Source organism: Daucus carota, chromosome 5 (assembly GCF_001625215.2).
Source record: "Daucus carota subsp. sativus chromosome 5, DH1 v3.0, whole genome shotgun sequence".
NCBI lineage: Eukaryota > Viridiplantae > Streptophyta > Magnoliopsida > Apiales > Apiaceae > Daucus > Daucus carota.
Window position 1 is genome coordinate 41,576,442 of NC_030385.2, and position 27,307 is coordinate 41,603,748.

Consider the following 27,307-nt stretch of genomic DNA (forward strand, 5'->3'; position numbering starts at 1 on the left):
CGAGGTACTGCCGAGGAACGGTACGGAGGGAACTTATCGAGTACAAGATAGGTAACTGAAAAATTATCAATTTTTTTATTCGATTATTATATTTTCATATAAATATTGAGTTGGGTTTCACAAATATTATTTTGGATCTAATTAAATTTTGTCAAGAATTTATTATCAATTTTTTCATTCAAAATACTTTTTTGTCAAGAAAAACATATAGATCATTTTTAATTTATTTTCTCAGGCGGTTGTCTTAAAATAAACAAGATAAACCTGATATAAATTCGAAGAACAGAAAGGACAACAGAAAAGGTAAAAATCAAAAAAACAGGTAATGAGTAGGTCCCATGTGTGTAGTGTACTAATAATACTAATCAAATCATCTGGACACGCATATTTACAATTCCACCACTACCATCCTCTCTCCTTTGCACATCATTACCTCGCCATATACTAATCTCCCCCTGTCTCTGTACAAATCTCTCTCTCTCTCTCTCTCTCTCTCTCTCTCTCTCGTACACACATAGATCTCTTTTCATAATCTTCAATCACAATTCCGAGTGCGACGCAGCTTAGTTCCATCATTCTCCGCTCTAATTTCACAGATCCGAATAATTTGACCCGCAATTTTCGGTAAACAATCCACTAATTCATCCTAATTTTGTTTCTGAATGTGTGTTTGCTTCTGTATCGTTTCTTCACTCTAACGCCTTGTAATTGCAGCTCCAGATGGGGATTTTTGACGACTTGCCCGTTCCGAAAGATCACGCGGTGCGTACACTACTTAGTTTAAGTTTTTTCGATGTTAATTAGTACTTGAATGGAATTCATGTTTTTCCGAATTAGGTGATTTTGTCGGATAATTTAAGTTTGTTCTTCGCTAGTTATGTGTTTTTAACATATTTAAAAGAACATTTATGTTAGGTATAGACTCTCATGGGTTGATTAGCAATGTGATTGAAGTGATGTTTGTTTGCTTCAATTTTTTTTTTTGAATATTGTGCATATTGTTGGTTATTTAGGTATTCACTTATGATAGTTATGTAGTTCGATTATTATTTAGTACCAGAACTGAGATGATGTTTTCTGCAAATTTAGTGCAATACTCTTCATATTAATTTTGAATTAGTTATGTTTCTTTATTGTTAATTACAGCGTAACTATTGTTGGAATTTAGGTGATGTTTTCTTTTAAATTAGTTAAATATTCTTCGTATATTTGTTGCACTTTGGGTGATGTTTTGTTCAATCCTGATTGAATGTTCTGTTTAGGATCGGGTAATTTGGTTAGTCATTCTTTGTATGATCATTAAAACTTAATTGGTAGTGGAATTAATTATTTTATTTTGTTGAAGTTTTTGCGTTTTTGGAATAACTTGGTGTGTTTTTGCGTGATTGTGTTTTGATTTTGATCTTGGTATTTGTGGTTTGTCGTGGTCCGTAGCATTTGAGAGAAGAGCTTGCTAGGATCGATGAAAGCTGGGCTACATCATGTTTTGATTCGTTGCCACATGTGGTTCATATTTTGACGTCGAAAGACCGTGAAGGTGAAGTCGGGAAGTTGAAGGAGCAGAGTGATATAATAGAGAAAGTTGTTGATGCTGTTGTGCATAACTATCACAGTGGCTTTAATAAAGCTATTCAGAATTATTCGCAGGTATACTCTTACACCGACGACGGAAGTCAATACTTGCTTTCGGTTTTATCCATCTTAAAGATTTTACCTGATATAGAAGGCTATTTACTTCATCCCAGTAGCATGCAGAGTTGCAGATAATATTTTTAGGGTGTACTGGGTTAATACACTGTATATTATGTAGTTTAACATTTCACTTGAAGGTAATAGTTACTTATGATAACTAATTGGTTGATATTAAGAACATAACATTATTGACTTGTTTTCCTTCAATTATGAGGAAATTTGTTAGATAACACATAGTATAGTTAGAGGAGAACGAACAATCATCTTTAGTTTATAGAGGTGTAATGAATAATGAATGATATTAATAGATGAGAACCATGATAAGACATTGAAACTGTATTTTGCACATAATATCACCAAATACTACATATTTTAGTATATGTTTTGATCCATATCCATGGACGTTTTTTTTTCTTGATTCAGTCACGCAAGTAGCCGTAGCACTTTATTTGTTTTTGGAGCAGATACATTGGAGTTGAGAAGATTCACGCTTGTATTTATATAAATCTCTATTTGACTTCCCGATTTATCTTTATGAGTTATACATCTATTTATAAGTATTTTTAATATCAATATATGTTATTAATAGTAGTTTTACTTTTTTTTTAATTATTCTTTAACTAATTATAAATTATATTTAAAAGGATAATGATGAAGTTTTTGTCTTATAGTACATCATAGGTATTTTTAGTCCTTAAAACTGCTTGAAACTTTTTAGTGATGTAAGAGTAAGAGACCTCCATGTGTTGTAGACTTGTAGTTATAAAAGGAGAGTTTTTTAGTATTTGAATTTTTTTAAGTAAGGGTAATTTAGGGATGACAAAAAAACATGACCAAACTAAAAAACATAACCAAATTTTTGTACTACAAATTATACCCATGTTGGCTTATTATAATATATTATAGATATTATAGATTATAGATTATAGATGTGATAAAACAATTTTGCATTTATATAATGAGTTTTTAAATTTTTGTACTACAAATTATACCCATGTTGGCTTATTATTATATATTATAGATTATAGATTATAGATGTGATAAAACAATTTTGCATTTATATAATGAGTTTTTAAATTTATAAAATTTACTACTTATAAATAAATTTGAATATAAAGTATTTAAAAAATAATTCAATTTCTAAATATAGAGTAGAAAATTTTAATGTTGTAACTCGTCACATATCGAATGCGTGTACAAAAATGTAAAATGTTTAAAAGGATTTTGTTACTTAGGATAAAGATCTGAAGCACAACCAATAAACTGAAGTAATGAATTCACTGAAACAACCTTGCAGAAAGAAGAAGGATCGAGTGTCCAGTTTTATGCTTTTATAACAAGTATTAGATGTATGAGTAGTTCTAAATATATTCTGGTCCTGATGTTAATTTGATCCGGGTCTAAGTACTACACATAGAAATCTCAAATGAGCTTAGATAAAACTAGGAGCAACAAAATGGATATCACTTAGGTTATTGTAAAAACACTCCCTCTGGAATCCAGTCTCATCTATATTCGGTAAGCTTGTTAGGAGGGACATTTTTCCTTGAATTTCGAAACAATTAATAAGTTAGGGCCTTAGAGCAAGTCCAAAAATGCCTGAACAAGTGCCTTATAAATATATTAAAAAAAGTGTCTTAATGATTCATAACAATATTTTGGTATGAACTCCAACAATATGCCTTATACTTATGCCTTATTGTTTAAATAATAATATATTTTGATTAGTATTGGAGGGAAAGGAAAAGATGAGAGGAGAGACATGTGTTGAAATGGAGGGAAACTAATTTTATTGATAAGAATAGTTTAGGACATGCATAGTGGTGCCTTAAAAAGTAAGGCACATGTTGGATGTCTTAGTGTTTGAAGGCACCACTAGGACATTGTTGGAGCACTCATTTCTTCCAAATGCCTCCAATTTTGGGTTAGGACATCATTTAAGGACATTGTTGGACTTGTTCTTAGGCAGCCTTTGGAACTTCCCGTACACATCTTTTTACTGAACATAAAATGCCAGTACTGCATATATCCTCTCATGAGACAAGTTACTGGTCACTTACTTACTGAACTTTAGATGTTTCATGCTAGAAGGCCTAGGTCTTGACACTTCATAAAGATGTACAATGCACCATTGGATCTGTTTAATTATTTCTCCATGGTTTATCCACCTGTTGAATGCAATATTGTTATTCTTCTCTTTTGTGTTGCAATAAATATTTGAAAAAATAAAATGTTTCCCCATTTTTCCTTTCAGATTTTGCGGTTATTTAGTGAATCCACTCAAAAAATTGGTGTCCTAAAAGTTGATTTGGCTGATGCTAAGAAATTTATCGGTTCGCGTAACAAGCAGTTGAACCAGTTGTCATATCGCTCTGTTACATTACGGCACATTATCTCGTTGCTAGATCAAATTGAGGACATATCTAAGGTTGGTAAAATGATAAATTGTTTAGTTCCTTTACATTAATACACCTTATTGTTCTGATTTTTGACCCAATTCTTGGACTAGCTAATAGAATTGGTATATTAATCAGCTTTATATTGCAACATTATTCTACAAGGTTATAAAAGGTATTATTATACAGAGCCACGAACAACTGTAAGCTTGTATTTTTTTTGCAGATTTATTAATTTGATTTTTTTTGGCAAATGATAGATGTTTTCTACTGAATCTAATGGGAAAGAAAGAAATCAACACAACTGATGAATTAAAAAGATTCATGTATAAGAGACATTCATACTTAATGTTAGTATGTTTGTGTAATATTTCTCAAAATTCAAGACTGAAAGTGTAGTACAACTCCGAGATAATCTTTGTATAGTATTTAATATTTTTTGACATTTAAGAGCACAGTACATCTGTGTAATCCTTCCAAAACGTGATGTACAGCTTGATTCAGGAGTGTTATGTTATGTACCATTATAGCATACTAAAATTGTATTACAATGCACAAGCATATTACTTGTATGAGTTTAAAATATGATTTAAGTATTTTCTTAAATATATATTAAGATGCATGTTAATTTTTCCTGTATGTTATGCAAGTCACCTTGTTCGGACGTGTCTTTCCCTTGCACCTAGTGCTAGGCTCTGAGGGGACCTTGTGCCTTGGTGCCCAGTGTGTAATATATTAATATCACTTACAAGGGCATGTAAGTTTTATAAACTTCCTGTAATTGAATATGGCTTCTAAGTTCTATTAACGCGGGCTGTATACTATTGCTCTCTCCAAATAGGCCTCGCCATATCGACCCTTTTTAACAAAATATATTATTTTGTTCCTTTTGTGCTAAAATATTCACAGGTTGCAGAATCACCTATAGCACAAGTATAAACTGTTAACAGAAGCAGACTATTGACAATTCTGTGATCAGATATCAGCACTTGGTCCTGTAAATGATTAGGTTACAAGTCATTCAGTTAAAAGTTGGGTTAATGGCGTTTTGGTCACTCAACTGATCCATAACTTTCACTTGGGTCGTCGTACTCAAAAAGCTGTCAGTCAACTGATTATATTGATAAAAGTTTTCAATCAAGTCACTACCCGTTAGTATCGTTAAAATTTGGACGGAAAGCTGAATCAGAAGGTGATGTGGCTTGAAAACGTGGCACTTGCGGGTCATATGACCATTGCACCCACCCATCATTTGAACATGCAAACCCTTCTTTTCCCCCCTGCATCTTCTTTAATTTATAATCTCAAAATTAGGGTTCATTCTTCTTTCATGTCCACATCCAAAAGCTCCTCAACCTCAAACCTTATGTTAACAATTCATTCAAATCGTATCGAAGCCATAGAAATTGTTCCGGTGTCGATTATAGATATGGTAATCTCCACCCCGATAATGATTTCAACTTCAACATCGTCTAATTGACGAAACGAACCTCAATACCCGATTGCGTGCGTACCATTTTTGCAATTAGGGTTTAGATCAGTGCGTATCAGATGGGGTGAAATGAAATGAATTAGGGAAAGGGGTTGAGTTACGGTCGGGGATTACTTGGCTTGGGTCCTAAATCAGTTGGGTGGATGATTTTATTATTGGGTGGGTTAATTAGTTGATGTGGAAGCATATGTGTGAAGAATTAACAGAGGACCGTCTATAGTCAACGGGATTTAACGGTTGTGAAATTTCTAACGTGTTTAATGATTATATTGAATACTTTTACTAGTTAAGTGACCTGACTGACAGCTTTTTGAGTACGATGACCCAAGTGAAAGTTATAGGCCAGTTGAATGACCAAAACGCCATTTAAACTGTTAAAAGTTCTTTCATTAACCAATGATATCTTGAATATCAGATTTTGGTACAAGATTTGGAATGAAAAGTTTTACTTGAGACTGTCACTTATCTCTAACCTAGAATGCTAGTTATGTTTAGCGCAGGATCAAGGTTGGCTATTCTCAGTGCACAGAACCTGTCCTCATATCTGCTTGATAAATTGTGTTTTCCACAATACAGAGCTTAGTAAGCTGTTAATTGGACGACATACTTATATTTAGCAGTCGTATATTGTTCGACACTCACTTATAGGGTCCTCTGTGTGCGTTAAATCAGTCATCTCATGTTACATGCCAGTTATTCCCCAGTTTTCTTTTACCATGTCTTGATTGATCCCATCCTCTAAATTATTTTCCGTCAAATATAAATTTATGGCCAAAAGGATATCAATGTCACATTAAAGTTCCTAATGGTTCGTCCCAAAGCATACTTGCCCGCTTAATATCTCTAGTTTTCCTTAATTCTTGCAGTTGGGGGATTACGCATACACAGCAGTTTTTTTGTCCTTGTGCCAAATATATTTATTTCCAGGGCTTTGAGTTTTTTTTATATAGTTTTTTAATAAAATATCTTTTTATTTCAGTAGTGATTGCAAGCCAATTTGGACTGTTTCTTTAGTAAGTCATCCCCAGGGTTCGATCCTACTCCACAATTTAATCAGTGCACTAGACTATCTGCACAACCACTAGTGTCAAGGGATAGGCGGGATATGCTGTATAACTCTATAACCCCTAGGAAAAACCCTTCAATCTAATGGATGTATAAGGTTTGACACCTTTTTCTTTGATGTCCCTAGCCCGTGTGGGGGAAAGTATTGTGGGAAGAAGTGATTAGTGATGTTTACAAAATATTACAAGTATGTAAATGGGATCAAAGTTACTAGTTTCCAGACAAAAAATGTGATAAATAGGTTTTTCTTGAAACTAAGATGGAGGTTATTATTATTTTAATTTTGATAAATTTAATCTCAACTTTTCTGACGAGTTATATGTTTTAGGATACCACTATTTATTTACTTGAAAGGTGCTCTCGGCATAGGCAAACAGATTGTAGCTTTCTTGAAGCACCTTTTCCATCTTCCCAAGCTTTTAAGAAAAGCAGCTGTGGTGTTGGCAAACACTGCTTTTAGGTAAAAAGGTTGTGAGGGCTGATTTTTTGCTCTGTGAAGGCAACGACAAACAGGCTCCTACCTTCTCACAGATATATTGTTTGCTCAAGCTTAGGTGTATATGTTTGTGGATTAAATCACTATGTATATTATAGCCCCTATTGGAAGGTACATAACTAGAACATTTTATTTTTTCGGGAAAAGGATATGGACTATTCTGTGACATTAGATTGCTCTATAGCTATAAATTTGTCCGTCTTTCTGAAATATGGCTGGGAAAAATATGTCACGGGGGATACAGAAAAGTTTGTCGGCCACTGCTGACTGCACTATCTGTATAATCCTCGACAATCCTTTTAAAAATATGTTCGACTACTGCAGTCTGCTGCCGGTTTATTGTCTTTTTTTAGGAGTTGAATTCTGAAATTTTCTTTTTCTACGATCACAATAAAGACATGCACTGTTATCTCTTATCTAGTTCATTTGTTGCAATAATGTTATTCAGATAGTTGCTAACATGTTTTCATTTTTGAGAGATCTAAGATGGTAACATTAATTCTGTGTTGTATGATGAATGTTTCTCTCTTTCTTGTTTCAATTATAATGCAGGTTCCTAATCGTATAGAGAAGCTTGTTCAAGAAAAACAGTTTTATGCTGCAGTGCAGTTACATGTTCAATCAACGCTGATGCTGGAGAGGGAAGGCCTGCAGATGGTTTGTATATATTTTATCTTTTGTCTATTGCCTAGGAGATATATATCTTTAGAAGCTAAGCTGTTCAATTGGTGGTCCTCAAATTTCTTAATTAAAAAGCCTAATTTGGGGAACTAGATTTAAGTATCAAGTTCCTAGATTTGGAGCCTTAGCTTCATATACCTTTTATAGTTGTAATTTAGTATCAGTATCAAAAGCATATATAAGAATCTACTTGTACTACATATTACCTGATATTATCTATCGGCACTATTATATTCTATATGATATTAGCTTAAAATATATATTTGTAAGGGGTTAATGTGGTATGGACATTTGGTGTGGTACCTTGGTATGGTGTGGTATCCCATGGTCGTCACACCAGTGGTTCCCACAACAAAAACAAATACTCCCTCCATCCCATTCATTTGTATATAGTTTCCTATTTGGGACGTCCCATTCAATTGTATACATACCAAAAATAGTAAATTTTTATAATATAAAAACTTAACTACACCCACTACTTTCTTCCACTACTCCCACTTTATACATTAAATATTAATGGGTCCCACCACTTCACCCACTTCCTCACTTTTCTTCACTAAATTACACTTTTCCTTAACCTCCGTGCCACTCCCCATATGTATACTAATCAGTGGGACGAAGGGAGTAAGTATTAAAGTACATTTAATTGTAACTCAATATATAAGGAGTAAGTACAAACATTACCTTCTTTAATTAATTAATATTAAAATACAACTACTTAAACAGACTAAATAACGATACTATAATATATTTATATATAAAAAGATACACAAGTAAGTCCATGCTTATTAAGTCGCCAAGTCGAGCCTCGGCGCCCGGATACCTTGGAATCGACTAGTCGACAAACAGATTTGGTATCCAACTGCCCAGCCACGTGCGGTACATACACACACGATCGTGTGTATACCTACGAGTGGACACATAGGTCGGTGAAAATTAAAAGAAAAAAAGAAAGGAAGGAGAAGAGAAGCGAGAGATAAGAGAGATGAGAGATGAGAGAGAGAAAGGAGAAGAGAAGACAGGAAGATGAAGAAGGAGGAAGTTTACCAGAGAAGAGGGTCTGCCGCCGTTAGATGAGTTCCAGATGAAGCTATTCCATTGTAAGTGTACCTAAAAAAACCCTAATCGGGTCGGGTGAAATCTAAATGGACCGGGTCGGGTCGGGTAAAAACCGTGGACGACTTTTCTTTCAAGTCGCTGCTCGACTTATATTTTTCAGCGACTTTCCGACTAGTCGACGACTAGTCGTCGACTCAATAACCATGCAAGTAACTACCTAATATAGTAAATAATATAATGATCAGTTGATCACAAATATATAATGCAAAATAAATATAATAAATAAAATAAATATTAAAAGAGTCCTGTGCCTAATATAAGCTAGTACTATTAAAGTGCGAAGCGAAGTCTGTTCTCTTGACCTAAAGGTTCTCAAATACTATGGCTTTAATATTTATTAGAATATGTAATCTGTTTTTTAAATTTTGACGTCAACACAAATTCTACTTCTGCATATAAACATTTTTTTGCATTTTTTTCAACTTGTTCGCCTCCTTTTTTAATCTTGTGGAAGTTTTTGATAGAGATAAAAGCCACAAGTAATCCATGAGATAAGTCGCTACTTGGGCTTACTGGGTTTTAAATAGTATGGGCTTTTATATTGAACAGAATACATCATGAAGAATTCTACTTTTACCATTACATGGTTCTTTGTATTGCATTTTCTCTCATCATATAATTCTATTATAATTTTTAACTTTTGAGACTTTCTACTTGTATTAATGTATGAAAAATTGCTACTCCCTTCGTCCCTCTCATTTCTTTATAGTTTTTTTCACTGCTCGACACGCATTCTAAGGCTCTTATCAAACATAATTCTGTAATTTATTTTTGAATTTTTTTATTTGTATAAAAATTCAAACACCAAATTTTTATTCAAAAGAAAAAAAATAAAAAAATAAGTTACATAATTATGTTTTTAAGGAACATTAGAATGCATGCCAAACTCTCGTCCCCCAAGGTAAACCACCTGGGGGGACAGAGGGAGTATATGTGATTCTTTTGTGTGTTGATTACATATTAAAATGCTATTAGAGTTTCAAATATGAATTATTTAACAATATTGTTATAATAAAAAATCGTTGAAGTTTTTTTTTAAAAATTCAATGTTGATTTCTTTTCAAAAGTGATATTCAATGATATTTGTAAATTGTAATCCAATCACCATTGTTCCTTTTCTTCGCGTACTTTGATATGTGTAACTTAAATCGAGCTGAGGTATGCTTGTAGGTTGTACAACTCTAAAAGCTTTGAAAATTGAGTAATGTTTCATGTTATTTAAGATTGGTTTGTTAATTTGTTTTGGTGTTTTAGTATTGTAATTACGTTATAATGTGTTTGCACCCAGGTAGGTGCTCTGCAAGATGTTCGGTCGGAACTGACAAAGATGCGGGGAATCATTTTTTATAAAGTGTTGGAGGATATGCATGCACATCTTTACAATAAGGGTGAACTAAGGTACCTTCTTTTCTATAAATGTTGATAACTAGACTTTGTTGTAGCTCTTCCAGTTTGCTGTCTTTCTGTACTGCTTTTTGTTTGGATGTAAAGAAGCATTACCTCCCTGGTCATCCAACTTATTTCCTGTGTCAGGCTAGACCTAACACATGCAAGTATACAATGAGGAAACTCTTGCTAAACTTGCTTTATTCATTGCTTTTTTTTTTTTAGAACTTTACCTACAGCTTTTCTTTTAGGGACTTCTATGTAAAGGAAAAAAACCAACACGTGTAGTGTTTGTATAATGGTTTTATTCTTCTATAAATTAATTTATGCTTTCTCGTCTGTATGATATGTTGATGGTGGTGCTGAATTTACTTTCCCCCTTTACTACAGCTCAGCTGCTGCAAGTCTACATGACACTGATGATGCAGTTCCTACTACCACGGCAGCCTCATTCTCTATAAATAATTTACAGCCTCTTTCTCGAAGAACTAGGTCACATAAAGGTGACAATCAGCTTGGTGCATATGGCCTTGTAGATGGACCTTACGTTCCTAGTTCTGTGGATGGAGGGTAAGCTATGCATGCATGTTTTGACATGTATTATACAAATTGTCTGTTAAGCCCTTTATTGCTGTAATTTGTGAACCACTTTACAGGTCTCATTCTAAAAAATATAGCTGATATTCTCTTGCCTGATGTATGCATGGCTTATAGACCATTGTTTGCTCGATGACTGCACATCGACTGCACAGTTTTATAAAGATCCCCTTGCAGCCTTATATATAAAGAATCAGAGGAGAGCTTACTTGCCAGATTTTTATTCCAATCTGGTCGAAGGAAGCTATTAAATTCATGCATGGAAGAAATTGTTTTATATTAATAGATCTGTCACTATTTTACCTGGCATCAGGGAAGCATAATACTACTCACGTGAGACTCTAACATCCCTGGAAGGGAATATTAGCAGACAAGAGTCAGAAATTTAGGATATTATATATAAAATCTTTATTCGACCCACAAGTTGAGAGCTTGGGAATTGTCCACTAGAAGAGTTGAAACTACTGAAAGCTTGAACTTCTTATGTATATATAGTTAGTTACTCAGTTATATATGTCCTCTTTAGTGATCTCAGTATCCCACCAAGTGTTTTATAACATGAGGACAAAATTGTTAGTTTCATGCAATTCAAGAATTAAGAGACATCATAATTTGCATACTGTAATTAGTATGGGCCCTTTAAACTCGTATACTGTTTATCTAAAAATTAAGAATTGTACACTGTTCAATCACTTTTTGCCTCATCCTTAACTTCTTTTTTAATACATTTAGCATATTTCAAATGATCTTCCACATCTTTTTAACACGGTATTCTCATTTGGGTATGACTGTTTGAATTCCTACTATATCTTACTCTTGGTGTATGCTATTCTTCCTTCCATTTTATGTAGATATCTATGTTCGTTTGTTCTTTACATGCAAGCAAGATGAAACATCATTGTTTTTCTTTCAGTTCATCATATGATGGTCATGAAGAGGATGGCGGTTTTGATGGACATGGCGAAACTGCATCCAATGGGTACACTGCCTCTGGAAGGGTCAATGGTGGTGATAATTCAAAGGACGCAAAGACTATATCGCGTCAAATTCCAATATGGCTTTCTGCTTCTACTCCTGATGAATTTGTTGTATGACTGCCATGTATACTCAACAATTACAACTACTATACAATGATTTGCTTCCCAAATAAGCTAAGTTCTGGATTTTATGTTTTGTAGGAATTATTGAGAAAGAGTGATGCTCCTGTCCATGTAAAGTATTTACAAACTATGGTCGAATGCCTCTGCATGCTGGGTAAAGTTGCAGCTGCTGGTGCTATAATATGGTATGCTATTAGTCAAGTTATTCAAAAGTAATTTGGATATACTGGAAAGCTTTTTTTCAGAATGATTCCAAAGCCTTCATCCAATTCCTTCTTTCTATATGACCGTATTTTAGGGACTTCTGTATACAGTTTTTTAATTACCATCCTTCATTACAGACCAGACTCACATTTTTAAAACACAAGCCATGTCTACATATATTGTATTGTTATCATTTTTTTTAATAATATCATATCACTTTTGTAGGTTTTACAGTACTTCTAATGGTGTGATTTTACTTTAAAAGTTCGAATATCTATTTTTTTCCAATTTCTTATGATTTTTATGAACGAACAATTATTATATAGATTCTTCCAATAAAAAAATTTAATCATTTTGTGTACTTTTGTGCTGTTTAGATAAAGTGAAAGCCCAAACACGTCTCTTATCTGTCTGTCTACATTTGGTGTTTCGTGGTAGATTTTTCAAACCCAAGTACTGAATTTTCATGTCGTGCACACAAGTGTTAGGCCTAACATAAAGAACCTCACCGTTAAATATACCTATCAGCACACACTAGTGAAGCTTGAGTTTGAGAGTGATTATGGACTTGAACAATTAGGATATAATTATTAGTGAAATCAAGATTGAAACAGACTGTATTTTGTTTCTTTGTTTATTTAATATGCTTGCAGTCTAACAGAGTGGATGTAACTATTACCTCATAACTCATGTTTATTTGTGTCTTCCTCGTGTTTGCTGTTTGGATTTAATATGGAACAGAGACTGAAGTGTAAGTTTAAAGGATGTGCCATTGTTGATTTGAATTTAGTTGGCTTGTAAGTTGTAATGTCTTGTGTCTTCAATTTTATGCTAATTTGAGTACTCAGTTGGGATACTTGGAATTATACGGGGAAGTGGGTTCTCAATGGAAACTGTTATAAGGGATAGTAGCTGATGATCTGTTGAGTTATAATATATCAAGGAAAGGATTGATTGCTAGGAATGTGAATAATTAATAACTGAGGGTGATGTCATACAATCACACCTCAACACTTCTATCAAATAAATGTATATATCTATATTTGTAAGAATGTTTTTGCCGAGTGGAGAGGGGAAATATAATTTCTGGTTCTTTTCCTTGTGCTTTTATGAAAGCATTTGTTCTGATTAGTAACTACTAGTATATGTGTTGATTCTAGTATATATGTTACATGATCAGAAGTTTGATCTCTTGATTGCTAACAATAAAGATTAGTTGGATTTTTCAAGTTAAGTTTGATAAACACATTTGTTTTGTATATGTTGGTAACAGCCAAAGATTGAGACCTACATTACATGAGATAATAAGTACCAAGATCAAAGCATATGCTGAACGTGTAATTTCTTCAAGGCCTGGCATGAACCAGGCTGCACGGGATTCTTCTACAGCAAAAGGTCAATTGCAGAGCTATCAGTTGTCAAAACAGAAACGTCAGAATGGAACATCAATGCCTGGAACACTCCTGGCAGTCAGCCCTGTTTCTCCTGTAATGGCCCCCATGGGAACAGCGCAAGCTACAGCCAAGGAACTTCTTGATTCTATTTTTGATACTGTTGTGAGGATATTTGGTAAGATGTATGCTAGGTTTAAGCTGATTTAAATTCTTTACCCTCTTTACCTTTAGATCCCTTTTAATTATTGGTTGTTAAATTGTCAGAAAACCATGTTATAGTCGGAAATCTTCTCGAGTCGAAATCCTCACAGATTGGGTTAAACACACCAAAGTCGATGCCAGTAGACATAACTTGGAACCCAGATTCAGAAGCACGTGATACTGGAGGATACAGCATCGGGTTCTCCTTAACTGTTCTGCAGGTATTTATATTGGTAGAAATATGTTATCTTCATAATAAATGTTAGACAAATATTTACAAATAACTAATTATAGTTTTGGACGGAATTGAAGAACCTTACCTCTTCTTTTTTAAATTATAGAGTGAATGCCAACAACTCATATGTGAGATTCTTCGAGCAACTCCTGACGCTGCATCTGCTGATACTTCTGCTCAAACAGCTAGACTTGCAAAAAAAACTTCTTCAAAATCAAAGTCAAAAGACAAAAGGCAAGAAATTCTGTTATTTCCTATTTTCCATATATTTAATCCATCCACCCAATCTGTTTGGTTGTATATTTTTTAATAGTTTGTTTATCATGAAATTTAGTTATAAATGCACAAATACCATTAATCTTTGTTTATGATGGTGTTGATGTTCACAGTAACACTTTTATTTTTTAATGATCATGAGATGATATAAATTGTCAGTGAAATGACCAATATTGCTTATTATGATAAATTTTTTATGCGCACTTGATGAATAGAGTTACGTGGTATGGAAATTCGAGTGAGGATACTGAAATTTTTTTAGAAAATAGAATGAAGATTCAAGTGTGATGGGGAGACTGAAAATTAGAGTGAGGTGGCAAGAGGGTGTGTGAGATGGACAACTGGTTCCAATGCCACCTAATATCAGTCAGATTGAGAAGTGGCAAGGATGGGGTAGAGTTTCTAGGAGTGGCAAGATCTCATAAAAAATTCAACAAGAGTAATACAAACTAGGGTCAGAGATTCAGGGTTGGGGTCAGTTTTAACTGACAAAGCTGACTCTGAGAGAATTGATTTGACCTGAGCTAGCCAATAATCTATGAAGCACAGACATGTTTAGGAAGCTGCCAAATGTGTGTCGGATGCGGCCGCCTCAGTGACTCAGCACCTAGGAAGCAAGTGCGGGTTCGCGGTTTGTGGGGTTTGGGAATTCGGCAAATTCGAAAAAATGGGGATACGGCAAATATAAAAATATTTAAAATATATTTTATAAATATATTTATTTAGTAAAAGCAAAAACTAGCATTCAGATTAAATCAAATAGTCAAGTACATCAAGTTTTAGCAAATAAAAGACATCAAATACATAAGTTCATAATAGTTAAGTCTCAAACAAATAAAAGACATAATGGAAGGCACTAGATATTATCATCTTCATAAAGCATCACTACCATCTCGGGTTCATTAAGAGTAAGGCTCGTTTTCTCAAGCTCTTTTGCACCATCAAGTGGACCAAAGTGATCACCACCACCATCCCACAATTTTGTCTCCCCTTTCAGGTAATGTTCATTCTTTCTAGAAAGGAGTCGAAGATTGGTGTGCACATAAACTAAGTTAAATCCTTTACAAATGGTTTATCTGTAAATCATTAATGAAATCACTGCTTGCCTCATTTTTTCAAACAATACATGATTAAGGTCCCGTTTGACTTATTATATTTTCCAGAAATAAGTTTATTTCTGAAATAAAGTACGTAGAAATGTACTTTTTTATAGAAGTAAGTACTTGTTAATTTAAGATAAATAATGCTAAACACCACTTACATACTTATATCGAGAAAAAAGTACGTGTATTAGATCTACGTCTTTTCCGAAAATAAGTCATTTTTTGGGATAGAGAAGTAGAGCCAAAGAAGCCCTAAATCATTTTGCAATTTTAAAATATGTGGTGTTTTCCACCAATAAAGCGCATACACATAAATAGGTAATCATATATTTTAAACATTTTGCAGTATTTTAAAGATGACATAGAAACAAATCTTATATGAACAGTAATCTCTGTATAAAGAGGTGGTTTTGACTTGTGAGGCTTTGCATATCATTTGAATAATTAGATTGTTACTCGGGAAATTGCTTAGATTTAAGTGAATAATCCGAATTGGATCCATAACCAGACCCATATCATGTACGCTCAACACGGGTATGAGGACATACGTGGAGAGTCTAGGTAATCGAGTGTTCTAATTAGACTTTTTTTCACAATCTTTTGGGTATCTATGCACATGATTTTTTGGTGTAAAAATTGGATTTCGACGATGGTGGTGATAATCTCATGAAGGCGTCGGGTAAGGCACAATTATAGTAAGTTGTGTCCGGGTCGAGTTATTTAAACCATATACTTTTGGTGTCGGGTTCAGGTTGGTCCTAAAAAGTGACTTAAGTCAGTCTACTGGACCCAAACCATGACCCGATATTGCGTCCGTAATTTCTAGGGATTTCTTTTTAACATTACTAGCCTTTAACCCGTGCCAAGCACGGGCGACTATATAATTCATAATTTATTATTTATAAGTTAAAATTTAAAATTATCATAGTATTTTAGTTAGTATAATTGGAACATCTATTTATAAGTGTTTTTAGTATTAAGATATGTTATTAATAGTAGTTTCATTTTTTTTAACTAATTATAATTAAGATGATAATGATAAAGTTTTTGTCTTGTTATACATGATGAGTGTTTTTAGTATTTGAAATTATTTAATATAAGAAGAGTAATAGACCTACATATGTTGTAGACTTTTAGTTGTATAAAAAAAGTACTAAACCAAAAAGAACATGACCAAACCAAAAATTTGTACGACTACAAATTATACCCATGTTGGTTTATTATAGTATAGTATAGATACGGTTACCTGCTGAAAATTATTTTCTTCCTGATGGCATCGCCTACACCGGATACAGACCAAACTGTCTCAGAGATATCTGAGCGGCAGTTATCTGTATACTATTCTCAGGGATGTTATGTAATACTATTGTGTTTTATATAAGATTTGGGTTTGAAGGTACCATCCGCCAGCATGAGCTTGAAATGACATCATTGAATTGGGTCAATAGGTCATCATAATGACAGCTTGGTGATGTCATTGGCAGTGTAGCAGGAGTAGCCACCAAGTTATTACTGTAGCAAGCTCTGACTTTAGCGTTTTGAACTTCATTATATAAAGACAATGCCTCATTGTTATAATTAAGGTAGTTTTGATAAGTGCTGGGGGCTGATCTTGGGATAATGAGGATTTATGGGAGAATTCTCTCGCAAGAGATATTTATAAAACAATTCAATATATTTAATCAATCATAAAAATCTGCTTCTATTACAATATGATATCGTATATATAATAAATCTATCCTACTTTCCTGTTTAAATTCATATACTAAAAGGATAATATATCATAATCTTTTCCTGAAGATATTATAAACAGCTATAATAATACTAAATCATAAACTAGTCCCAGAATATTTTAATTATTGGGCTTCCAAAGCCTCCTATATTGCTCCCAAATACATTCTTTGGGAATTTTGACCCATTGTTGCGCATCAAGTTGCTATATAAATTATGCTACCTGGACTCACAAGTGTCAAAACGGGTACACATCAATGCGAAATTGGAGACTACATGCAGACTCGGCTTAATGCAAGTGAAATTTTTTATTCACATAATTCGTTTTTGCATTTTTGGGAGGAAGTGTTTTATGTCAAATTGTTAAGATGATGTAGAAACTAATCACCCTTGAACCTAATCTTTGTATAAACAAGTTATGAGGCCTTTGATATCATTTTGACCTAAATTGTTGCTTGGGGGTATGCTTTCAGTGTGAAGGTCTCGACTCAGATCATATACTGAAGCTCATGTCATGTCTGTTCAACACGGGCATGAGGACTACTTTGAAGATTTGGAGTAACAACTTGACAGAACATATATACACCTACCCTTCTACCCTGTTTGTTATGTAATGAAGCCACTGATTCATCTTTTCTGATTAATATTACTTTTGTGATATTACCAATATCAGTTATAATTTTGGGTTTACTCTTTTGTAAAAGATAATTACAACTCTTAACTTCTTATTCTTTTGGATTTAACTTTTATGCTGCATAATGCATTTGTCTTCATGTTAAAAACATAATTGAAATGCACCCATAACCTTTGGTTTTCCAGGGAAAATATAACGTGCATGCATTTTTCTATGATTGATACGTGTTTAAAGGATGTGTTACCAGAATATATTAATCTTGATGCATGTTACTTTTTAACAACACTTCACCTGCTTGATTGATTATGTGGTAGCCTGATAAATAAAATTTTACCAACAATTTTTACTGTGCCACTCCAGGGTTTGTCTCCTCTTTTTGTTTGCGCATAATATTTTTTGGTTATAGCTTTACAAAGTATTTCTTTTGCATTAGAATTCTACAATGATTCTGATGTGTGTGTGTATGTGTATTATTTCTACAGAGTTGGGTCAGAAGATGGTCTCACATTTGCTTTTCGCTTCACGGATGTTTCTGTTCCTAATCAAGGTACAGTGGCAAGTCATAATCAAGTCATAAATGGGCACTTCTTCAAGGATACTTAATCTAGTAGACCATTTACTTATCACACTCAAAGACCGCTTGCATTGTGTACCTGCAAGTTAATTCTATGATTCAGATCCTGCAGTCGACACCTGCATAACATTATAGCAGAGCTTGGTAAAAAAAATTATTAGCATTATTGATCATTTCTACTGCCCAAGGGTCTTTAAAAATGTTCAGCTGCTCTGCTCAAAAATCAAAGACGCGATATTGGCCATCTACCTCATAGGCTGACAGGACTGCCACCGCTTTCATAATAACAAATGTCATGGTATATTTAGTATTTTTAGAGTTGCATCAGTGGTTTAAAACTTCACTTCAGCTCTATTTAACAATGTGCCATCTAAAAAACAAATAATAAACTAAAGAGTAAGGATCGATAATGATAAATTATATGAAATCAAATTTCACAAGCTATCCAGCAGGCATTATGTATCGAAGTCGTCATAGGCATCTCTTGATTATCAGATATACCACACTGACTCAGTTATGTAGGAGTAATTGTAGGATGCAATCCCATAAGCAAGAAGTTATACCTGTATTTGGGTTTTATTGATTTTTGAGTCACAAATTAGCTTAGCAATATAATAAAAATCAGCATACCGACTGAACATTGAGTTAAGTACTATATTTAGTAACTGCCTCCACCACTTATCTGTATAAAGGAATCCACGATGATTTTATTTCAGCGTTCTAGGAGATTAAAGTGAGTTGTAGAATTTGCATACATAATTTTGGCCGTGTGCTTCTGGACTAGACTAATGTTCTAAGAGATTTTGACTCTCGTGATAGCTTATGTAGATAAATAATAAGTTTGATGGTTAAGGATTGTATAATATGTTTTTGGGACATGCAAATATACCTTCCTATCGGATCATTCTCCCCATCATATATTGATTTGGTGTGTGTGTTTTTCCATAGGGGATCTCATTCGCCAAAATTGGAAAAAAGGTCCAAATGTACAAGAAGGTTACGGGTCTGCCGCTGTCTTACCTGAGCAAGGAATATATCTAGCTGCATCCGTGTACCGACCAGTTCTTCAGGTTTGAACGTTTCGTCTCTGTATTTCTTTTGTTCTGGTATTTCATAGTTTTGTTGGCTTACCTTTTTTTATCCCGCAGTTTTCAGATAAAATTTCCTCCATTCTGCCACAGAAGTATTCACAACTCGGGTGAGCTTGGTGTGCCTTCATGTGTTTATTTTGTTTAATTATTTTGTTGTCATGCCTTCTCCTGTCAATAACTATTCAGGACATGTTTTTACGTTTTCTTCACTCGTTAAAACAGTATATCTTCTTTCCAAGTAATTATATACCATAAGCACTATGAGAATGAATTGATTCTTCACTATAGTTTAAATAATCGTAGTGTATATTCTTGTGACAATGAAATGATTACTATGCTTGAAGCAACATGGTCCATATTTTTGCCAGCAATACAAGAAGCAATTCCTTAAAATGCCAATTGGAATGAAATCTCATTAGTTTTGGATGTGGAATAGATTTACCAGAGTTGGCTAAATTTTGATAGATCTCAACTCTAAAATTTGAAAGATTTAAGGATTCTTTGTTTTCTTAGATTATAGAAGGAAACTACAGTGATTATGTAATTTAGGTAGCGAATGTGGCGGCGAAGTGCTTGTATAAGTAATGGTAAGCCGCTAGCTTTACAAATTATTAGCAGTTTAGCACTATAAAGTAACCTAGCATATCAGTGTTTCAAAGTATAGACTTGATCAAGAAAACTAAACATAAATGGGACTGGACCCTGTATAATAAAGTTTACTTAATCTACAAGATATATTTTCGGTAAGCATGTACAGGTGATCGTATTCTAAAGTGGAAAATATATGAATGCAGAAATGCTATGTTGTTTTTGGTTTTCGCCTTTTCGGCATTTTGCTATGATTCTGAAACCCTGTGTATAGTGGTCAGTGGACTATTAATTGCTAAGCGTAGAGTTGTTCACTTGCACCACAGCAATCTTAAAATATGTCGGTGGTTCTGCATTTGGGATTTGTCCATGACATTTCATCTGAGAACAGCTAAATCATTTTAAGAACCTATATTTCTGTAACCTGTAAGCATTAAGATCCATTGACAAAGTACTGACAGGCACTGCTGCTTTATCTTCCTCGTTAACATATTGTAGTTGATTATATTATTCGCATTGTAATATTAAGTACTACTTTCCTTCTGTTTTCATTATTTAATTTGTGTGTTCACTCTCAGAAATGATGGACTGCTAGCTTTTCTAGAGAACTTCGTGAAGGAACATTTTCTACCGACATTGTTTGTGGATTACAGGAAAAGCGTACAACAAGCCATATCAAGCAAGTTTCTATGAACTGCTATATTATCTGTTAGCCCTATTAAAATTTAATTTCTTTTACTTCCTGAGATTTAAGTTCTAATGTGAGGCTCAGATGAGCTTCTCCTCTCCCGGAAGTCATTATGATGTTTTATCGGAATCTTACTTTGACCCATACATGTTGATAAACAACGGCTCCTAAATTTGTCCAATTTTGGGCATCATTTATGAACCTTTTTCTTTAAGGTCTGTTTCCTGAAATTGATGTAGTATGTCTGTTCAGATATTGGGAATGAGAATCTGGTATTGAGTTGGATATACAAATCATTATCACATTTTACATTTTAATGTATCCTACAGAAGAATAAATATTAATCATGGCTTTTACAAGTCAGAAGTATTAAATGTATGTACTAAATTAGCTTCATAGATTTGTAATGATATTATATATCCTTTTGTTCTGAAAGACTAAATTCTAGAACTACTATTATAGGTCCAGCTGCATTTCGCCCACGAGCACATACAGCTGCAACTTATACTCCATCAATTGAAAAAGGACGGCCAGTTCTGCAAGGGCTTTTGGCTATAGAATTCTTGGCAAAGGAGGTATATGAAATCTTTGCCCAACCTGATAATAACAGTTTATTACTTTATTCAAATATTTTATACATTCTAAAGTATCTAAATAAATTTTAATCATGACTGTGATTGGTATGCTAAGCCAACTTGCAATTGTCTGTTCAGGTATTTGGGTGGGCTCAAGCAATGCCTAAATTTGCTGGTGACCTGATCAATAACGTCCAAGCATTCCTTGAACGATCATATGAGAGATGCCGGACTTCATATATGGAGGCATGGATACTTCCCTCTTTATATCATTTTATTTAATGCTTACTTATATTTGATCAAATATAAAATGTCTTGGCTGTTATTTCATTGTTTCTCATTTTGTTTTTATTTCAGTAGATAGTTTGCTTCTTGTATTATAGTTCAATTAATCAGAATATACAAAAATTGGTTTAGTTTTTATTGTCATTGATACTATCTTTTAGAGTCTAAATTTAATCAGGAAAGTAAAGTATTATATTTAGGACTTCTTAATTGTAAATAAGAAAATTTTTTAATGCTCGGGAATTAATATTGTCGCTGTTTTGGTACCTCTTATGAGATTTAACTTCTGTTCAATCCCATAAACTTCAATTTAACCCCCCTTCCCCATCACATTTGGCACCCTGGTCCCACCTCTGGTTGTCACATAAACTATTCTGAATTTATGACTATTTTAAAGTGCTGATGGTAAATATACGAGTAACACTGTCCCACCTCTGTGTTCGCATAAAACTATTTCAAATTTTTATTGCTTTTTTTTTTTAGTGTAGTGATGGAAATATACAGGTAATACTGAGAAAAGATCATCCAGAAACTTTATAATTTAGCAGTCTACTCTTAACTGATTCCAGAAATGAATAACGAAAGCATCGTTAAGAACAGAGGAACTGTATTAAATAGAGCACACAGAGTTTATACATTGACCCTATTTAAATCTTGGGTAGTTAGAATCCACTTAAAAATGTTATAGTGAAGAATGTATCTATATTTAATCATAAATCTTACCTCATTGCCAAAAGAAGAAATTTGGACCATTCCTATAACAGTTCTGGGTGGCCCTATACCTGATGTATACCTTTTGTTTTGTAAACTTATTTGTTAGTCAATCTTTGTCTTTATTGTAGTTGTTCTTGATTGACACTGTTTAAAAGTAGATAACATTTTTTGTAAATCTTATGCTGTTGCCTCTTATTTCTCCTTTATCTTGACTTTCACTTTGAAATGATGGATCAGGCAGTTCTTGAGAAGCAGAGTTACATGCTCATCGGGAGACATGATATTGAGAATCTAATGCGACGTGATCCAGCTAGCTCATGTTTGCCTAATTCTTGTGGTCAGACACAGGTGGATACAGATGCTTCGGCAGCCGAGATTTCCGAGTTTGAAACAGAAATGAGTGACTTATTATTGAATCTGAGACCAATCAAGCAGGTACTAGTACTGTAAACAGTAGCTTGCTAAAGGTTCCATAATCAGATATAATTCTTAACGCGTCTTTATTTGCAGGAGAATCTGATCCGTGATGACAACAAACTTATATTATTGGCTTCTTTAAGTGATTCGTTGGAGTATGTTGCAGACTCAATTGAAAGGCATGTTCCTATCTTAAAGTCTCACTTTAATGGGAAGGTCATATTTAAAGATGTATAAAATGAAACCATCTCTAGTTATGTCTTCAAACTCAAAAGTGAATTATTGATCATTTGAAATCAAAAAGTAGCGTGCCCATATATGATTTGCTTATGATTGTAATGGACATTCTTAATATAAAAAAGTCACTTGTGCTTGGTTATATTGTATTTGGTCTGGCTTATTGTCTTCTAGTATTTGACTGCTAAATTCCAATTTTTTACTTGTATATGACACATTTATTGAACGGATAGGCTTGGGAAGGCATCTTCTAGAACATATAATAATAGAGAAGAAAATGGTACGACACAATCTCATCATACTCGAACAAGAAGCACGCCGCCTAAGGATCTGGTTTCATTCGCGGATGAATACAGAAAACTTGCTATTGATTGCCTCAAGGTTTTGCGTGTGGAGATGCAACTGGAGACAATTTTCCATATGCAGGTTTTACAGAGAACTTCAACGTTTAACATGTTTCACTTGGTGCAAATGTTTTCATTTTACTAAAAGATTCTTCCACGTTTCAACTTCCAGATTATGTCAAGTAGGGAGTACTCAGAAGATGAAGATGCAGAGGAACCTGATGATTTTGTTATAGCTTTAGTTTCACAGGTAGTATATTTAGATTTTCATGAAAAATTGCAATAGGCACTGGATTACTATATATGCAGAAATGTGGTGTGTGTGCATGAAAGTCAACCTCGACAAGTTTTCAACAATCTTCTTGTTTGATAGCGCTAATTGTTTGCATCTTGGATTTTAGTCTAGTCACGGTCTACCTTGTTAAGCTTTTGCCTAGGTACATATTAACTAATTGTTTCCTTTCAGGGTAAAGCAGCGCATAAACATAAAAGAGGGCTGTCCCGTATAAAGTTGACTTTAAAATAATGAAAAAAGTAATAGAAAATTAAATCAAGCAAGTTATACAGTATATAGAATTATCACTTCTGTAACTAGGGTTTCGCAGCTTCAACTATAATAATTGAAAAAAAGTAATTGAAACTTAAATCAAGCAAGTTAAGTTAATACATAGACATTTAGCAAAAAAAAAAAGGGTTAATACATAGACTAATGTAACTTTCAAGGACTTCGCAACTCTTAAAATCTCTCTGCTGTAGTCACCAGTTAATTGCAAATTGCATATATAGTACCAGTCTTGATGAGATATATATATATATATATATATATATATATATATATATATAGGGGGAGGTTTGGGGGCCCCGAGGGCGGACCTCGAGCTGGGTCTTGACAAGGCATAGGTGGGGCCTAGTGGGAAGGAGGTGGGGTCAAGTATTGGCTCTTAAGCTTGTCTGGAGTCCCTTTGGGGCTCTTCTGGAGCCTTAGCGAGGCTTTAGTGGGCCCGAAGTGGATTGAGTTGGGTTGGGGGTGGGTCCCGGGTAGGTGATGTCATCTAGGGGGTCGGTGATGTCGTATATAAACCTTAAATACAAATTAAGAGAAACTAGGCCCCACCTAGGCCTTGCCAAGGTCCACCCCGGGGCCCACAAACCTCCCCATACTTTTAAAAACATTGGTTTGTATTTTAATTTGTGTTCAGTAGTTTATACTAGAGTAAGACTCTGTATATATATATTCAGCTAAAAGCCGGAACTCATTTAGCCAATTTCTATTCATGCAGTAATGTGCCAACTGAATAAAGCATATTCAGGAAAATATTAAGTACAATTTTAAACTAATGTGATTCTTAGTTTATATATAATTTGCTTTGGGGTCGGATTCTTGTGGTAATATTTTTGTTGCCTGCTTATAATGCTGGCTTGAATTTGCGGAGTCTGCGTTTTCTTATTGTGGTTTCACTTCCACTTTTAGAAGCTTATTTGTTAATTATATGTTCTCTTGTTTCTCATGTTTAAAGTTTAAAATATTATTCTATTTCTGTGTCGGCAGATCACCCGCAGAGATGAGGAAATGGCCCCATTTCTTGCAGGACCTAAACGGAGCTATATCCTTGGCGGCATATGTAGTGTTGCAGCAAATGCAGCAATAAAGGTTAGCATGTGCTCATTTCTCTGATTCGGGTAGTGCTGCTTTACACTTTGGGACTTGACCATTGTTGATCCTAGTTTTAAGGCATGCTCAGCTATATACGAAAATATATTTCTTGGCTATTGAAGTATTTACGTCTTAAATGTTAGCATGTGTTCATTTCTCTGATTTGGATAGTGCTGCTTTACACTTTGGGACTTGACCATTGTTGATCCTAGTTTCAAGGCACGCGCATGTATATGAAGATATATTTCTTGGCTATTGAAGTATTTATTTCTTATCAGGGTTTAGCTGAGATAAAAAGCATCAACCTATTTGGCGTTCAGCAGATATGTAGAAACTCAATTGCTCTGGAACAGGTTATCCATTCATATTACTACTTGTATATAATTTTTAGTATATCTGACGCAGTTGAATGTTTTTTATTATATTTATTGTCAAGTTGCTCTTAAGGAAAATTATAAGATAAATATTGTGCTTACTCTTAACACAATTTTTTCTTTTTCTATCCCACAAAAATTTTCCTTGGTACTTGCAGGTAAATTTATGCGCCCATGTACAAAATGAAAAAAAATAATTTAATTTTGTTAATACTTGTGGAATTTTGAAAAAAAGAAAATTGAATTTGTCAGTAAGTCGATGTATTTCTTGAAAGAGATTATTGCAGTTTGAGTACCCATCCTTTTAAACGTGACAGTTGACACCCCAAAGTTCATAATGTGTTGCAGTTTGTAACCCTTCCGTTAAAAAATTTCCGTTAAAAGTTAAATATGGGGTGTTAGTTCAGGGGGCATTTTCGTACTTGCATAATATAACTTTTGATTTTTACCAAAAACACATATATAATAATTCAATTTAATATTTAAAAAATATTAATTCTTTTTATAATAAAAAAACAGTTTTCTAATTAAATAAAGTATGATTTAATACCCTTCATTTCTAATTTGATTTTTCTCGTCAGTCAGGTAAGCTTTTTTGTAAAATCTGATTTTACTGTATTTTCTTTCATCTCCCAACGATCAATTTGCATATCATACGTGCTATATTCCGATGTGATGTAGAACTTTATTATTTGAGTTTCTAGTTTTTGTTTTGAGGAGGTTTCTAGTGGAATAGGATACATATACATATACATATATATAAATATATATTTAAAATTAATTTTGTCAAACTTAAGTAAAATAAATATAACAAAACTGGGCATCCATCCAGGAGCTAATCTAGTTTGATCTGTATTACAAGGATTATATAAACATATTAAGAATCTTTTCAAAGTGATTAGAATATCAGACAAATTTTTCCAGATTAGTGTGTATTTTAATGTTGCAACTGACATAATCTTTTCGTTTTATAATTACTGGAACAGGCGCTATCTGCTATCCCGTCAACTAATAGTGAAGCTGTGCAGTTGAGATTAGATCGTGTCAGGACTTACTTCGAACTGCTAAATATGCCATTTGAGGTTAAGCATTTTGATTTTTCAATAATTTAAGCATGATAGGTGAAACATGTTAACCATAATATTGAGGAAGATATTTTTACTCTCATCTACTTCAGGCCTTGCTTGCCTTTATTATGGAGCACGTAGACTTATTCAAAGCGGTTGAGTACTCTAATCTTCTGAAGGTATCTGTTCCTGGTCGGGACATTCCTGCTGATGCCCAGGCCAGGGTTAATGAGATTTTGTCCCGTTAGCTTATTACAAGCTTCCAGCTAGCGGGCTTTGGAACTCTTGCCTTCTCTGTTGGAGTTATATACAGAAAAACACAAATGTGGATGAACATCTGATTCGGTGGTGAATTTTAGAGGTATCAAATTTAGGATGATAGAAGGCACGTGCAGTGTTATATATTCTTTTAATATATGGTGGACACTAGGAAGAGCTGTTGAATCCCCATCCTCAGTGGAGCTTGCTACCCTACTTATCAATGTGTTCAGCCACACTTCTGTTAAAATTTTGTGTTATATTCATAGGTGTTTAGAATATATTCATTTACTGTGTCAATTTTTGTGTTTGTCTTCCTTTATATGGAAGATGGTCTGTTTGTTTAAATTTTGTGTAGAAATACTGTTGTATATTTTTCTACATTTATTTGTACAAATGTTCCGGTGTTAATAATGTAAACTATCTGTGTTCTTTTATCCTGTATCAGACTATCAGCAACTCTTGCATCTTAACCTGTCCTATGCAAAGATTTAACTCTGCTATTTCCTTGAATGGCAACTGAATCTCTGTCATGAGTTGGCACCTTAATTATCAAATGAGTGTAGCCCATACAAGAACGTCTTCTATGATTGTGATCACGAACTATGAAGAAAGGTTGTTCTTTTCTCTCTGGTTTTC

At 33.8% G+C, this 27,307-nt stretch overlaps 1 protein-coding gene across 2 annotated transcripts; it reads left to right on the forward strand.

The window, feature by feature from the left end:
- Positions 1-380: 380 nt before the first annotated feature.
- Positions 381-27,105, forward strand: LOC108223060 (exocyst complex component SEC8). 2 transcript variants are annotated; one of them, XM_017397112.2, is made up of 26 exons: positions 381-624; positions 715-762; positions 1,435-1,647; positions 3,947-4,120; positions 7,694-7,798; positions 10,230-10,339; positions 10,718-10,897; positions 11,838-12,012; positions 12,103-12,209; positions 13,502-13,797; positions 13,887-14,044; positions 14,165-14,292; positions 18,285-18,349; positions 19,325-19,446; positions 19,525-19,574; positions 20,634-20,734; positions 21,206-21,318; positions 21,457-21,564; positions 22,555-22,752; positions 22,828-22,913; positions 23,205-23,397; positions 23,488-23,565; positions 24,865-24,966; positions 25,248-25,322; positions 26,330-26,425; positions 26,521-27,105. In XM_017397112.2, the coding sequence occupies exons 2-26, from the start codon at positions 721-723 to the stop codon at positions 26,656-26,658; spliced, it is 3,213 nt and encodes a 1,070-aa protein (XP_017252601.1). In that variant the 5' UTR covers positions 381-624; positions 715-720; the 3' UTR covers positions 26,659-27,105. The 2 variants fall into 2 exon arrangements, with proteins under 2 accessions (XP_017252601.1, XP_063948933.1); XM_064092863.1 differs by lacking the exons at positions 381-624; positions 715-762; positions 1,435-1,647; positions 3,947-4,120 and having other exon boundaries at positions 10,234-10,339.
- Positions 27,106-27,307: the final 202 nt, after the last annotated feature.